Source organism: Hoplias malabaricus, chromosome 11 (genome assembly GCF_029633855.1).
Source record: "Hoplias malabaricus isolate fHopMal1 chromosome 11, fHopMal1.hap1, whole genome shotgun sequence".
Lineage (NCBI taxonomy): Eukaryota > Metazoa > Chordata > Actinopteri > Characiformes > Erythrinidae > Hoplias > Hoplias malabaricus.
In genome coordinates, this window is record NC_089810.1 from 4,820,360 (window position 1) to 4,837,214 (window position 16,855).

The 16,855-nt window shown below is 45.3% G+C and overlaps 1 protein-coding gene across 1 annotated transcript in view; it reads left to right on the forward strand.

Annotated features, from left to right (window-relative positions):
• Positions 1–16,854, forward strand: part of necab2 (N-terminal EF-hand calcium binding protein 2) — a 151,590-nt gene extending 134,736 nt beyond the window's left edge. The window contains exons 10-13 of the mRNA XM_066685346.1: positions 7,228–7,340; positions 11,644–11,721; positions 12,936–13,027; positions 15,371–16,854. Coding sequence (XP_066541443.1) covers positions 7,228–7,340; positions 11,644–11,721; positions 12,936–13,027; positions 15,371–15,399 — 312 coding nt within the window. The 3' untranslated portion in view covers positions 15,400–16,854. The remainder of the gene's footprint in view (positions 1–7,227; positions 7,341–11,643; positions 11,722–12,935; positions 13,028–15,370) is intronic.
• Position 16,855: the final 1 nt, after the last annotated feature.

The following is a 16,855-nucleotide window of genomic DNA, read 5'->3' on the forward strand; positions in this document are numbered from 1 at the left end:
AACAATAGGTAACCACTCCAGTTCCTCACTGGGGGAAAAGTACCAGGGATCAAAAAGACAGAACAAGATCATATCAGATCACTTTTAGCTGAACTCCACTGCATGCTTAGTTCCTTTAAAGGTGTACCTCACTACATCTCTGCATTCCTGACAGTATCCTATATGTATGAGTGCTGAATCAGCAGAAGTCTGAAAAACAGTATCAATAGGCTTTCGCCACGTTCCATTTTTTTTAAATAAACAGTTAAATGTGTTGCACTTTAGCCTTCCTCTAGCTTTAATATAAGTTTATTGGTATGGTGGTGTTGTTTGAATTATTATACTTCCGCTATAATCATTAGCATAATTGTCATTGCAATTATATTATTATTATTGTGTCATCACTTTAATTTATAGCGTGTACTAATAATTACCTGTAATTTTTTTTTCTTTTTCTTTAGCTACATAATGTCTTCCTCTATTAAGCCTCCGAATTAGCATTCTCCTCCAAGTGTGATGAGCTTTCTAATGGTGTTATGTAAGCAGCAGATTAATAAGAGGCGGCCCCTTGTTTGTTTACATGTCTTGGAACCATGTGCTTGCCCTCACTCTCCAAGATTAGTGGCACTGTGTGTGTTCTTGTAAATGGATGACTGGAAAACAGCTACATTTTGGGAGAAAATGCTGTAAAATTAAGTAAATAAAAGGATGTAAAAAATGTGATTTTGCTCCTAACAACAGAACAATTAATTATACACTGAATTAGTTCCTGTACAATTACAGGAGTGAATCTGCATTGATCTCGTTCAACAGAAAGTGTGTTATTACCAGGTTAATCCCTCATTTCACAGAGTCGTCTCACACAGGGCTATCATATCCTCTGGATGATACGTGGGAGAGACCAGTTATTTAATCAGACTAATGAGTTCACTGAAGCTCTGCAAAATAAGCTGCGGATGACAGCATGTGCATTTGAATGCAGCGGGACTCGCGAGTGGCATTTCTTCGTATGAGAGAGGTATAATTATGTGGAACAGACCTGTACTGAGATGGGTATTATATCATTTGGATCCAGCTGCAGATGTTTCGGTTTGATACGAATAATAATAAATACAGCACAGATAATATTTTCCGGAATCCAGGACTCTCTTACGCTAATCACACACATGGCAGTGATTTCTCGGAGCTGAGCGCTAGATATAAAAGCTCGTTTGTGGTAGGAGTTCACTGGTGGCTCTGCCACACTGCTCCACTGAAAGTAGTAAATGTAGAGTCCCTCGGGGAAGGCGAGTCATAAATGGCTCTCTTAACTCAAGTCGTAGGCCGCGATATTGATCTTGCCATCTGCTCTCTGTCTCCCGCTTTCAGTTTTGCCTGAGATGAAGATGCGAAGGCTGATTGCACATAAACAGCTCGTTGCTCTTCCACAATAAAAAAAGGCAGTGCTGGCATTACCTCGCAGAGCATAAGATGGGTCATTTGGAACTTTTCAAGTGTAGACCGCCCAGCATGCCCACCACTGACTCTCGCTTAATAGCCTCAGAGTTTAGCACAAAGCCCTTGAAGCCCCCACAGACCTCCTGAAGAACCGTGAAGAACCCTGTAGTGTTGTTTAAAGGTTTGAGGCTTAAGAAAATAAAATGTGTAGATTTTGACTGGGACAATTGACATTTAACCCCTAATGTTCAATCATTATTATTGTCATTTTTAATTACATTTACATTTTTAAAGTAAATTTTTATCTGCAAGTTTTGCCAAATTTTCTAGCCATTGATTGTCTTCTCCAGTTCCAGGTCTGTCGTGTTCGCTGATAGACGCCCATGTGAGCTCCCTATCTGACCACCGACATAAATAGGTGTTGATATTTGTTTGATATTGGGACCAACCCAGAGAGCAAGGCCAGTTGTGCTCTTTAGGCCTCCCAACTTTGGATGTCTTCACCTGTATTTGAATCTGTGATCCCTAGGTGATTAGGGCCTACTCTTAGACCACTTACAAACTCAGGAGCCCATGTTTTATTTATTAATTGAGCTGAAATGTTCAAATGGACTGTATTGACATTTCAACAGTTTTGAGGTCGAGAAATAACTGAACTATGGCAAGAACGTCTAAAGAATAAAGTCTTCACATTTCAATCATTCTCAGTCATCAACAATGAAATCAGAACGTCTGGATCCCAGCGGAGGGAGTGAATGAGTGGGTGGTTGCTTGGTTGTGTGGGTGAGAGAGAAGATGGTTGAATGAGTGAGTGGTTGAGTGAATGAGTGAATAACCAGTTTCTTGAGGTGCTTTATGCTCTCGATGAATTCACTCAGTGCTGGTTTACAGATCAATGATGTTAAAAATGTCATTCATTTAGCGAGAGCCAACAAGGTCAACAACCAAAACAAATATGTCTCGCTCCCTTCAGACTCCATGCTTGTCTGGAGGCTAGTTCTGAAGGAGTTGTTTGGGCTTTGCGAGCTGTAGATATATGCATCACTCTTCATGCTCATTGCCTCTATATCATTGGAAGGCTATGGCAGTGGTCATGATCGTTTTCTTCACCTGTGTGTATGGGGTAGTGTAAGGGTTAGGTTGTAGCTGGTGGTGGGACTGGCTTTAGTGGTGTTATTTTTGAGAAGAACAAACCATCTGCAGTGTGTAAACCCTCAGTTACTGCTCAGTGCTATGTAATATTTAACATCATTGACAGACCAGTAGATACACCTCCTTTCTCTGATTTATTGAACGTTCAGTGGTCCGCTACATGGTCCGGACTATTTCCTCTGACCGTATGGTTTGTAGGAGCCAGATGCCCCCTTTCTAACAGGAAGTTTGTCCCCACATTTGCTGCAGATACGACACTTAATCCTGATGTTGGACATGAGAAGATTAATTTGGGATCACAACTCCTTCCAAACCTGTTGTAATGGGCTCCATTACCATCTTTCCATCCACAGCCCAAAGAGAGGGCTTTATAGCTATCAGCTCATTCTTGACATTTGGAATTGGGAGTTTAGGCTCATGGGCAGCTGCTTCAAAGAGCTCTAATTCATTTCTCTGGAGATTGTAAAAGTTGTGTTCATTTGTGCCAGCAGGGGGCACACCTTTATAGTAGACTTCTGGGTAATATTAAAACATTATTAAAGTGACCTTTCAGTATTAAATTAGCACGCTGATTTGTTATTAGTTATGTTATTGTTCCCTCACCCTCTGTTTTCACAATATTTCCCATTTTAATTATTCATTACTAACTTACTACAATACCCAGCATGCATCACACACACTAACAAAACATCACACAAATACATTATTCAACTAAAGGGAGCTCTCAGCGAAAATTCTGACTGTAGCCATGGATCCAGGTTATCATTAGGGGTACAGTACAAGTGTGGTGCTGACCTCAATTACTCTTCTTAGTTAAAGGGGACATATTATGAAATATATCACTTGTTCAGAATAGGGATCTGGACACACACACACACACACACACACTGTCAAATAGCAGCCTAAGCCTGAAAACACAGCAATTCAGATATTGCACCACTTCTTCCATCAAGTGCAGAGACTTCAGTGTTGTTTATGTGAAAGCACAAAAAAGAGCTTAAATAGAGCAAAACAGACATGAACGCGGAGAAATAAGAGTAAAAACAGAGAAAATGAGAACAGGGAAGAAAGAGAACAGAGCAAAAACGGCTAAAAAAAAAAAAAACAGAAACAACTTCTGCTCCTCGCTCCTCACTGCTGTGCGCTCGGGGTCGGGGTGAACAGCGAGCGGCTCATTAGCATTTAATGGAACAGGTGCTGAAAGGGTCTTCTGTTTAGAGAGGGGCAGACCACTGCTGTCGTGTTTTGGTCAAAATGTGATTCCTTAAGACCCAGAACTTCGTTTTCTTATGGAAAAGTCCTGGAAACTGTCCTGTGTTATAGCCAGCCTGCCGAAAAAATGTTTCAAACAACAGTGTGGTGTGTTCTCCCTGTGTATGCGTGGGTTTCCTCCGGGTGACTGTCTGTGAGGAGTGTGGTGTGTTCTCCCTGTGTCTGCGTGGGTTTCCTCTAGGTGACTGTCTGTGAGGAGTGTGGTGTGTTCTCCCTGTGTCTGCGTGGGTTTCCTCCGGGTGACTGTCTGTGAGGAGTGTGGTGTGTTCTCTCTGTGTCTGCGTGGGTTTCCTCCGGGTGACTGTCTGTGAGGAGTGTGGTGTGTTCTCCCTGTGTCTGCGTGGGTTTCCTCCGGGTGACTGTCTGTGAGGAGTGTGGTGTGTTCTCCCTGTGTCTGCGTGGGTTTCCTCCGGGTGACTGTCTGTGAGGAGTGTGGTGTGTTCTCCCTGTGTCTGCGTGGGTTTCCTCCGGGTGACTGTCTGTGAGGAGTGTGGTGTGTTCCCCCTGTGTCTGCGTGGGTTTCCTCCGGGTGACTGTCTGTGAGGAGTGTGGTGTGTTCTCTCTGTGTCTGCGTGGGTTTTCTCCGGGTGACTGTCTGTGAGGAGTGTGGTGTGTTCTCCCTGTGTCTGCGTGGGTTTCCTCCGGGTGACTGTCTGTGAGGAGTCAGTGTGTTCTCTCTGTGTCTGCATGGGTTTTCTCCGGGTGACTGTCTGTGAGGAGTGTGGTGTGTTTTCTGTCTGTGTCTGCGTGGGTTTTCTCCGGGTGACTGTCTGTGAGGAGTGTGGTGTGTTCTCCCTGTGTCTGTGTGGGTTTCCTCCGGGTGACTGTCTGTGAGGAGTGTGGTGTGTTCTCTCTGTGTCTGCGTGGGTTTCCTCCGGGTGACTGTCTGTGAGGAGTGTGGTGTGTTCTCTCTGTGTCTGCGTGGGTTTCCTCCGGGTGACTGTCTGTGAGGAGTGTGGTGTGTTCTCCCTGTGTCTGCGTGGGTTTCCTCCGGGTGACTGTCTGTGAGGAGTGTGGTGTGTTCTCCCTGTGTCTGCGTGGGTTTCCTCCGGGTGACTGTCTGTGAGGAGTGTGGTGTGTTCTCCCTGTGTCTGCGTGGGTTTCCTCCGGGTGACTGTCTGTGAGGAGTGTGGTGTGTTCCCCCTGTGTCTGCGTGGGTTTCCTCCGGGTGACTGTCTGTGAGGAGTGTGGTGTGTTCTCTCTGTGTCTGCGTGGGTTTTCTCCGGGTGACTGTCTGTGAGGAGTGTGGTGTGTTCTCCCTGTGTCTGCGTGGGTTTCCTCCGGGTGACTGTCTGTGAGGAGTCAGTGTGTTCTCTCTGTGTCTGCATGGGTTTTCTCCGGGTGACTGTCTGTGAGGAGTGTGGTGTGTTTTCTGTCTGTGTCTGCGTGGGTTTTCTCCGGGTGACTGTCTGTGAGGAGTGTGGTGTGTTCTCCCTGTGTCTGTGTGGGTTTCCTCCGGGTGACTGTCTGTGAGGAGTGTGGTGTGTTCTCTCTGTGTCTGCGTGGGTTTCCTCCGGGTGACTGTCTGTGAGGAGTGTGGTGTGTTCTCTCTGTGTCTGCGTGGGTTTCCTCCGGGTGACTGTCTGTGAGGAGTGTGGTGTGTTCTCCCTGTGTCTGCGTGGGTTTCCTCCGGGTGACTGTCTGTGAGGAGTGTGGTGTGTTCTCCCTGTGTCTGCGTGGGTTTCCTCCGGGTGACTGTCTGTGAGGAGTGTGGTGTGTTCCCCCTGTGTCTGCGTGGGTTTCCTCCGGGTGACTGTCTGTGAGGAGTGTGGTGTGTTCTCTCTGTGTCTGCGTGGGTTTTCTCCGGGTGACTGTCTGTGAGGAGTGTGGTGTGTTCTCCCTGTGTCTGCGTGGGTTTCCTCCGGGTGACTGTCTGTGAGGAGTCAGTGTGTTCTCTCTGTGTCTGCATGGGTTTTCTCCGGGTGACTGTCTGTGAGGAGTGTGGTGTGTTTTCTGTCTGTGTCTGCGTGGGTTTTCTCCGGGTGACTGTCTGTGAGGAGTGTGGTGTGTTCTCCCTGTGTCTGTGTGGGTTTCCTCCGGGTGACTGTCTGTGAGGAGTGTGGTGTGTTCTCTCTGTGTCTGCGTGGGTTTCCTCCGGGTGACTGTCTGTGAGGAGTGTGGTGTGTTCTCTCTGTGTCTGCGTGGGTTTCCTCCGGGTGACTGTCTGTGAGGAGTTTGGTGTGTTCTCTGTTTCTGCGTGGGTTTCTTCCGGGTGACTGTCTGTGAGGAGTGTGGTGTGTTCTCCCTGTGTCTGCGTGGGTTTCCTCCGGGTGACTGTCTGTGAGGAGTGTGGTGTGTTCTCCCTGTGTCTGCGTGGGTTTCCTCCGGGTGACTGTCTGTGAGGAGTGTGGTGTGTTCTCCCTGTGTCTGTGTGGGTTTCCTCCGGGTGACTGTCTGTGAGGAGTGTGGTGTGTTCGTTGAATGTGTGTGTGTCTGTGTTGCCCTGTGAAGGACTGGCGCCCCCTCCAGGGTGCGCCCAATGATTCCAGGTAGGCTCTGGACCCACCGCGACCCTGAACTGGATAAGGGTTACAGACAATGAATGAATGAATGAATGTTCCCAAGTATCCACCTCAAAACATTCATTCACACTTTCAAGATGCCTCATCAGAAGTGTGTTGTCCTAGGTTTTTATTAATAAACCTCATCCTTTAAACACCCCAGGAAGTACCTTAAGATGTGTTTAATTTAATAAATACATACCCTGACAAGTCTTAGTATAAATTATTTTGACACTGACTACAGTAGGGCTTCCTGTTTCTACGATCACAGACTGGAGCTGTGAGCCCCTTTTCACCCTGTTCTTCAATGGTCAGGACCCCCACAGAGCAGGTGTGACGTGGTGATGCTGTTAGTGTGTGTTGTGCTGGTATGATTGGATCAGACACAGCAGTGCTGCTGGAGTTTTTAACCCCTCAATGTCTAACAAAGTGGAGAGTGCACAATAACACCTACCCTGGTGGTCCTGTGGCATTCCTGATGATTGAAGAACCAGGGCTGCTGTATTTGTAGAAATACAAAGTGCCCCTGTCTGGTCAGTGGAGCAGATAAAATGGACGATGAATGTAGAAACAAGGAGGTCAGTTTAATTTTATGGCTGATGGGTGTAAATGCCACGGAGGATGTAGGAGCTTTAACTAAAGCTGTAAACAAATAAGCTACAGTTGAAACTCTGTAAGCTCCTGAGCACAATGTGACCACAGTTGTTAACAGACGCATGCTGACATTTGAGATGACACTAATAAGCCAGTTTATACCTTTAGAACCCTTCTGCTCACACAGCCCTGGGTCTCTGGACCTCCTCTGTGTGTTTAGGGACAATGATGCTTTACTTATTGATCTCTCTATCCTCTCTCTCTCTTTTTTTAATCCCTCTCTTCTCTATAGTCTCTCCACCTGATCCGCCAAGAGATGACTGTCTGCCAGAAGCAACTGGGAGACTTCTGTGAGGCCCTGAAGCAGTACCTGAAGAACGTCTCAGCCCAGAGAGACTGTTTTCAGTGAGTGTGTGTTTATGTATTTACTGTGTGTAGATATACAGTACATTTTTCTCCACAGGCGGATCTCCCTCCTGTCCTCCTTTTTATTTCCTTCCACAATCTGTCCATGATTTTCCAATCCTCCGAGTGCAGAATAATCTTCCTTCTCTAACAAGCGCAAGCGTCTGTTCTCCTCTGCTGGAACCCGTTTGCCTTCTCTGTGTCTCTGTCTTTGATTCAGAGTTGAAATAAGCTGCATAATTTAGCCTCCAGTGAATACGGGTGGCAGGGAAGCGCAGGAGGCTCTCCCTGCCCAGTTGTTGTGGCTCATGAATTAATGATGAAATAGAAGAAATAAGCAAGTAACGCAGTGACCTTGAAGAGCTTTTGGAGATGCAGAATTTATGCAGCATGAAAGTACAATGAATTCATTGTTCTTCAGATTCTAAACATGTATCAGTTTATGGAAGTGAAAACATACAAATACATAATCCATTCACAGTCCTAGGAAAGTATTGACAAGACACTGTAATGCATTACATTTTGATGTGCATACAGCCTTTAACAGAAGTGCCACAAAGTGTTAGTCTTCCTATATAACCCCATCCCCCATACAAAGAGAAAACGCACATCTGTACTCTGTCATTGTGAATTCTGTATTACTTGTTCTGTGTTTGACATTTTTAATAACAATAATTTCACAAAACAACAACTTAGAACTTCATTTGAGTACCTACCGACCATGTGTACTGACTCTCAGCCTACCACAAACATAGAAGACCCTGTGGAGCGGCTCCGGAGTGGAACCGCCGTCTAAACGATGGAGCTTTCCTGGAGACTGCAGGTTCGAATTCATCTGCCTTAGCCTTAGCATCTGAGTCCAGGAGTCTTAGGCAGGAGTCCACAATTTGCCTCACTCTATGGGTGGGTTGAACAGCCTCCTCTACTCCTATCACTGTCCAGAGTGCTAGTTAGCACTAATAACTATCAGCTGATGTGCCAGATCTGGGCAGTTTGCATTCTCCTCCGATTCTCTATGGACTCTAGTCCTACCACAAATATAGAGGAGCCTTTGTGTGTGTGTGTATGGGCAGGTAGTGTCGCAGTCAAACAGCTCCAGGGTCCTGGGGTTGGGGTTTCTGTGAGGAGTGTGGTGTGTTCTCTCTGTGCATGGGTTTCCACTGGGTGCTCCGGTTTCCTCCCACAGTTCAAAAACATATGTTGGTAGGTGGACATCTAAAGTGTTCGTAGGGATGTGTGAGAGTGAATGTATGAGTGTTTGTTGCCCTGTGAAGGACTGGCGCCCCCTCCAGGATGTGTTCCTACCCTGCACCCAGCGATTTCCTGGTAGGTTCTGGACCCACCGCCACCCTGAACTGGATAAGGGTTACAGATAATGAATGAATGAATGAATGAATGAATGATGAAAATGAAACAGCGAAAAAAGACACACATTGACTAGATTAATAACACAAACAGAGACATGAGCTCATGAGCAGCAGTGTTAGAAAAATGACATATGGGGCTGTGCAGAATAGCACCAGAACTGGACCCTGGAGGATCATGTGCGCAGCAGGGTGTGGGTGTGTTGTTTAGCTCTAATTGAGGGGGCACCATGGGAAGAAGGAAAGCTGGGCAGTGTTCTGCTGTGAAGCCCTGGGTCCTGATGTTGATGTGAATGATATTTTGACACATGCAGCATGCCACACATTGTTCAGGAACAGTTTGAGCAACGAGTTCCAGGTGTTGCCTCCAAGATCCCCAGCTCTAATTCTGACTCGGCATCTGTCCCGACCCACGGAGGCCCTCATTCACAGCTTATAGGACTCCTGTTAACGTCTCAGTGCCAGGCAGCACAGGAAACCTTCAGAGGTCTTGAGCAGTCCGTTCCTCTGTGGGTGAGATTTGTTTTTTCCTGCGTAAGGGGGGCCTAGGTAATATCAGGCATGTGGTTTTAATGTTATGGCTGTTCAGTGTATTTTAAAGCAGTTTGAAAGTGTTTACGTACGTGCTTCAGGTTTCCAGGGCTCTAAATATTTACCCTCACTCTCAAATGACAAAAATGCTTCCCTGAGGAGACGCTGAGAGGTTTTAAGGAACTAAACCTGCTTCTTTTATAGTGCTTCATAAAGGAATCCTTTTTGCATGTTTATTTTTAGTAGTGTGGAGTCGTCCAGGGCTTCGAGGTTTATGAATATCAGTGCACAGAGCCTTAAAGGGACACTCCTGCCTACAGCTAGCATTACAGCCATACGGTAATGTAGAGATAAAGTGGCGCATACATTTTTCATTCCCCACCACAGTGTCCCTGTAGCGGTTTGGGAAAATGGCTTTGAACATGATTACACAGATAGCAGAATGACTGTGGCCCAAGTCTGGACCATGTTCCCCATTTCATGGCTCACTGCCACACGGACCGAAGGCACTGGGGCGGACCACTCTTGCTTGCACCATGAGGGCCACCGGGGTCAGCAGATGTCACTGTTTAGACCACTGTGTGTGTGTCTGCATCTGTGTGTGTGTGTGTCTGTCTGTGTGTGTGTCTGTCTGTCTGTCTATCTGTGTCTGTCTGTGTGTCTGTGCGTGTATGTCTGTCTGTGTGTGTGTCTGTGTGTCTGTGCGTGTATGTCTGTGTGTGAGTCTGTCTGTGTGTGTGTGTGTGTCTGTCTGTGTGTGTGTCTGTCTATCTGTGTGTGTCTGTGTGTGTATGTCTGTGTGTGTGTCTGTCTGTCTGTGTGTGTCTGTCTGTCTGTGTGTGTGTGTCTGTCTGTCTGTGCGTGTGTCTGTCTGTCTGTGCGTGTCTGTCTGTCTGTGTGTCTGTCTGTCTGTCTGTCTGTCTGTGTGTGTGTGTCTGTCTGTGTGTGTGTCTGTAATCGTTTCAAATGAAATATCGATGGGAGCGGTGTGTGTGTAAGTTTCTCCTCTAGCGCTGGTCAGAAAGCCGCCCCCAAAAGCTTGTGCTCTTAGAGAGGGGCCGGAGCTCTGAGCGTTTAGTCCTCCTTCATGAAGCACATCAGCCGAGTAAATAATAGATCAGTGAGATCTTCAGGATGGGGTTGGCTTCCATTATTCGTACTTTGACATGTAATCTGTCTTCTGGTCTCTCTTCTTCCATTTGCTTCTCTTTCACTCACTCTCCCTCCCTTTACTCAAATCTGTCTGCTCTCTCTCTCCCTCTCTCCCATACTCTCTATTCTCTCTCTCCTCTTCCTACACACTCTCCTGTGGGTCTCTCACCCTCTGACATACTCCGTCTATCCTCTCTCTTCATCAAGATTAGGCTTTGCTTTATTGACATGATAAATTTACATATGAATGATCAAATCATTAGACATCAAAAAAAAATAAAGAACTTTCATATTTTGGACGTTTCAGCAGGAAGTGCTCTCTCTATCCTTTCTCCACTTTCTCCACACTCTCTCACCCCCCCCCCCCCCCCCCCCATTTTCGGACCTTCCTGATGGCTGCCACCTCTTTACCGTGGCTCATGACCAAACTCAGATCCGTCAAAATCTGGATGTGGAAGAAAGACCTTCAATCACTCGGTGACATCCAGGTGTGTGTATACACACACACACACACACAGTGCTAAAGCCCTACAGCTGACGCACTAACAGAGCCGTGAGCAGTGGCTGCAGGGGTGGGCTGGCTCTAATGAAACTGCCAGGAGCTCGGTGGGCACCAGCAGCTCTCCATCGCCATGAGGTTCTCTGTGATGTAAGCCACATGCAATATTTAGCGGATGTTCATCACTGCACTCTTCTGCTGCCTAAATACCTTCAGCTCCAGAGACGTACGAGGAGCTACTGCCATCCAGTGGAGGTCCACCTCCAAGAAATCAACCAGAAGACCACCACCATGCCATAGAAGAACCACCATGGTCCAGTGATGACCCCTTCAGTGGACAGCTCCTCAGAGACCGTGTGTGTTAATGAGATTACAACAGCGCCCCCTAGTGTACTGGCTATAATCACTCCTACATTCAAGACCCGAATCGCTGAGGATCCCTGACTTTGGTCTGTGATCAGTTCACTGAGTGACCTCAGAGCATCCAGTTGGTTTGTTTTTTTTCAGCTGTAGATAGGGTTAATTATTTATTTATTTATTTACAGGTTTCAGTGTGTCCTCCTCAGTATTGTTCACTCAGTCAAGTTCCTTCAGTTAAACCATGGAATGTTCTCACTCCCTCTTTTTTTCCTCTCCTCCCTTCTCTCATTCTACTCAATTCTCTCTTCCTCTCATACTCTCTAACCTCTCTCTCTCTCTTTGTCTTTCTCTCTCTCCCCTCTCTCTCTTTCTCTCTATCCTCTCTCTCTCTCTATAGTGTGACTGCAGTGCGGCTGCCGGATGGTCTGTCGTTTGTGGTGTATGAATTCTGGGACGGTGAGGAGGAGTGGAAGAGGTAAAGCTCAGATCGCTCGTCTCCACCATCTCAGTCAGTATTTGTCCTTGTTTGCTCTGTCTGTTCCTCGCGGGCCCAGCGTCACTCCGCATATCCCTCACGTCTCTGGGATCTGGGAACCGGTCCTCTCCTCTGCTGATTTACCCTGTTCTTTGGGGCTGCAGGAGACTCAGGGAGGGGTGGAGGGGGCTGTTTTTAGTTGAAGTTACATGTCTGATACTCATCGTACACCCAAACCCATGTGATGAGTAAATGTCAATAATTAATGACATCAACAAAAAAATAATTAATTACATAATTACAGTTTGGCTAAAAGTTTTTAGGCCCCCTCTCGCTGGTGTAGAGTGGATCAGACACAGCAGTGCTGCTGGAGTTTTTAACCCCTGTGTCCACTCTCTGTCCACTCTGTGAGACACTCCTCCCTCGTTGGTCCACCTTGTAGATGTAGAGTCAGAGACAGTAGCTGTGTGTTGGAGTGACAGAGTGAGTGGAGATGTTTAGGTGAATTTATTACATTTGTCCACGTGACGACGGCAGTTCTACAAGGGGAAGGTGTTTTCTTTTTGTTTTTTAAAGGAACACATGGTAAGATTTTGTATATTTGCTCCTGGGCTCCCCCTACAGTTGCAGAGTGTCATTCACCTTTAAAGCACTGTCCTGAAATCAAGGGGGAGGTGGAGTGACAAGGTGGTTTCCTACCCTCCTCCAGTTACATAGTGCAGTCTCAACAGTGCAGATTAGCAATGACAGTAGCTCTATTCTCCTTATTACAGCTCAGTGAAACATCACAATCATTTTGAAGCTGGGATTTTAAGGTTAAATTACTACATAGTGTTGCTTTAATGCAACCCCCCCCCCCTTAGATTTGAACTCTGTACTCCAGATGAGGTCAGCTGTAAGTTATTGAGAGGGTTCTGGTGCTGGGGGCTTTATTACTTTTGTAATGAAATATAGATTTTGGCTGAATGAATAGAAGCTGCTGGTCGCTGACTCAGGTACAGTATGTCATTATACACCCATTACACATCCCTACTGTTCACGTCACCTCACAGTGGTTTTAATGGCTGATGGGGGTGTAAAGTACAGTGCTTGAGATGAGTAGAGTCTCCTGCAGTCTCTCCTCCTCTGTATCTGCCTTTTCCTCAGATGATTTGCTTGCGGCCGTTTGGCAAAGCATCCTCCCCTCACTTTGTTCTCTTTACCGTATTCCTCAGACACCTCCAGTCTGCAGCCACCAAGGCCTTCCAGCACGTCAAAGTGGACACTCTGTCGCAGCCCGAGGCCGTGTCCAGTGTGGCCGTGCCAGGTAAGCCGCAGGGGAGGGTGTGCTGGAGGCCTGGCCACTCACCAGCCTCTGATTCGGTTTGTACTGCAGTATTTTTAACTCCATCCAAGTGGAATTCAAGGGAACAAAATGTTTGAGGTTTATTATTTTTCTTTCTTTTTACGTGGGGAAGTGACTGTGGAGGTCAAAACCCAATCTAATACACACTCAGCTCGGTCACATCACAGCAGTAGTGTGTAAGAAAAGACAACAAACCCAGTTGTAACAGATCTCTCGTCTGTTCCATGCTGAGGACATTTTAGAAAGGGTTAACCAGGAACAAAAACACGGACAATTTATATGGTCATGAAGTCCAGAGTTCGCGCCAATGTTAGGGTGGTACCATTCTCCACACTAAGTAGAGGGGGGCGAGTTCTTTCAGGTTCCCTACTTGTATTTTCTATTTAGCTTCCCGCATGAATGTGAGTGTTTATATGTTTAATTACAAATTTTTTATATATAAATAATACAGGGTGGGCTATTTATATGGATGCACCTTAATAAAATGGGAATGGTTGGTGATATTAACTTCCTGTTTGTGGCACATTAGTATTTGGGGGGGGTTCAAGATGGGTGGTGACCATGGTGGCCATTTTGGATCCAACTTACTTTTGTTTTTTCAATGGGAAGAGGGTCATGTGACACATTAAACTTATTGGGAATTTCACAAGAAAAATAATGGCTTGCTTGGTTTTAACGTAACTTTATTTTTTCATGAGTTATTTACAAGTTTCTGACCACTTATAAAATGTGTTCAAAGTGCTGCCCATTGTGTTGGATTGTCAATGCAACCCTCTTCTCCCACTCTTCACACACTGATAGCAACACGTCAGGAGAAATGCTAGCACAGGCTTCCAGTATCCGTAGTTTCCATTCCCATTTTATTAAGGTGTATCCATATAAATGGCCTGGCCCACCCTATATATATATATATTTGTATGCTGGGTTTTTCTAAGGAGCACTCTAGTTGTGCTTGGATGAAAATAACCCTTTATGGCATTGAACCTCTGGTTGTGAATCAGTTTTTGACCAGCACTCGGCTATTTTGCAACATCAATAATATCTATTTGTGATGTTAAATATCCTTTGATCCATGTTTTTCTGAATCTAAAATATAAAGATCTGATAACTTTCAGACTGAGCAAACCTTACAGTTAAAAGTGAAATTATATCACATCTTAAACCATATAAAATTAGCTGCAGGTTATTTTCTCCATTATTTTTTTGTAACTGACTGATTTTAGCAACCTGCCACTTCTCCGCGAGCGGTATCTTAAACAATTTGTATCTGCGATGCTTTCTTAAAAGGAACCCGGCTGGTAACGTAAACCTTAATATGGTTGTTTATATTAAAATAAATAAATAAAAATGGTCTAATTTTTTTTTAGCTCACCAGGATTAATATAGGAATTGTTTGTAAATGAATATACTTTTCTTTTGTGATTATTTCCAATGTGTACTAGGAATTTCTATGCAAGTGTCTTAGGTCTAACAACAGCATTTAATTGGGACATGAATGGGTTAAATACCGCCAGACGTTGTAAATGAGTAGAGTGATGGTGATGGCTACTGTTGTGTGCAACAACACTGCAGCCTAGGGTTCAGTTCCAGACCTGGGTAAGCAGATAATCCTACACCAGAGTCCTTGGGCAAGACCCCTAACATGGGCTTTCCTACTGTCCACTCCGTGAGGCACCCCTCCCAGACAGAGACAGTAGCTCATCTGTTGCTGCACAGTTTGTTGGTCGTTTGTAGTTGTGTTTGAGCAGCTACATACAAGTAAAATCCAAACACACATATGTATTTGATTTTGAGGTTTCACGTGTCAGGTGACATTTGGGGGTTTAAAAACTCCAGCAGCAAGTGCTGTGTCTGATCCATTCACACCAGCACAACACACTCTAACTAACCACCACCATAAAATGTGAAAGGGGGCTAACAAAGTGTGCAGAGCATCAGATGGACGACACAGTGCACCCTATGGAGTGGATTAAAAGGACAGTGAGCGTAGCAACACTAGGTAGTTGTAGGCTTTTGGATGATGAGTATAAACCGAATTAATAATATTATTTAAGTGTACAGCAGAGATGCAGTAGTTAATAATGTAGAGCTAAAATATAAGAGTCTACATTGTTCATAAATTAATACCAGTGGCAGTCAGTGACCTCTGAATAATGAAGCAGAAGTATCTTGAAGAAGAGGATACAGCCTGAATGTGATGTAAACAAAATTAGCATCACAAGTGCACTTCAACATCTAACTCTGGGAATTAAAATGGGAATGTCCGTGATGGTGGTGCATAATGTTATCTCTCTCTCTCTCTAGCCGCCTGGTGCAGCCTCAGCAGGGACTGATCGGACGAGAGCCAGAAGCGGGTGGCAGGACCCGCCTTAGCCTGAATCCCCACACCCCTCCCTCTTCCTCTTCATCTATAAAGCCTTTTCCTACTGCGCTCTATCTGCCCTGATCACCCTGTGCTCCTCAATCTCTCCCTCTTCTCCTCCTCCTTTCTTCCTACATCTGCTCTCTCTCTCTCTTCCTCTTTTGTATCTACTTGTTTACATGGTGTTGGTTTCTTATTGAGACAAAAAGCAGAAGTGTTGACTGCGGCGAATGTTGAACCTAGTGCCGATCCTTTCTTTAACTCAATTAAAGTCACTCCTAGCTCCAACAGGAAGAGCCCTGAGGGACAGAACACCCTCGGGAAACACTCGGCGGCTACGTGGATCAAAACACAGCCAAAGTATCCCCACTAGGACACTCCGGTTACGTAAACACACTCTCGGCACCCAGAAGAGGTTGATTAAATTTTCATCTCTGTTTGGTAATCTCCGATAACACAAACAGGCTCAGGGTTAGAGACAGTTCCTCTAAAGCCTGGCCATAGACCTCACGGCAGCGGCCCAGAACATCGGTCCCGATCCAGCGGCGCTTTGATCTGACGGGTGTCTAAAAGAGCCGGTGTTAACGCAGGTCCGATACGACGATGCCGTCAGACACTTTCCGAGTCGTAGAGCATGTGCAGTACACGAAGGAATGATAAATGTATGATAAATGTTTACTTAAATGACGTTTACAAACGTAGAAAATCTGACACATTGAGAGAAATGAACTTTAAATATTTTATCTAAGAAATATATGGATTGTTTATTGAGAATAAATATATGGCTCAGTGAATATTCACAGCAATTCAAATGAATTCACATCAAATTTGCGTCAATCTTCTCAGTTGTGCATTTCATAATTCAGATTCCCAACAGCTCAAAAGGAACACAAACGGGATTACACACCAGACAAACTCCCCCCGCCACCGCTCTCACACCACCAGACTGCCTCATGGTTAATTAGGGAATGTAGGATTTCTGTATTTGTGAATAGAAAAATTGTGGAATTCGTTGTGGGCTCCTGGACGAACAAGTGACCCCCAGGTGAAGCAAACGTCCCCTCCATCCCCATCCCCAGCCCATCCCTCATGTGAGTGCATGGTCCAATGAATGTCCAGTAACTTATTTGCTGTAGTATTTAGATATGCTACTTTCAATGGATTTTGTGCATTTCTTAATTTCTTTTATATTACTCCAGTTTAAAGAATAAATAAAGAAGATACAATCAAACATAGAATAACACGAGCAAAATAAGTCACTTTTATGGCATTGTTTAATGAAATACTACTTCTTATACCTATGTATGTTTCCGTAAAACTGGCTTTCTCTATTAAAAGTGAGTGTAGAGACTTATTGCAGGGATGCAAATATTATATTCGTCTGAACTTTGTTTAAAACCTAGATTACGTAGAGTGATGCAATTCAA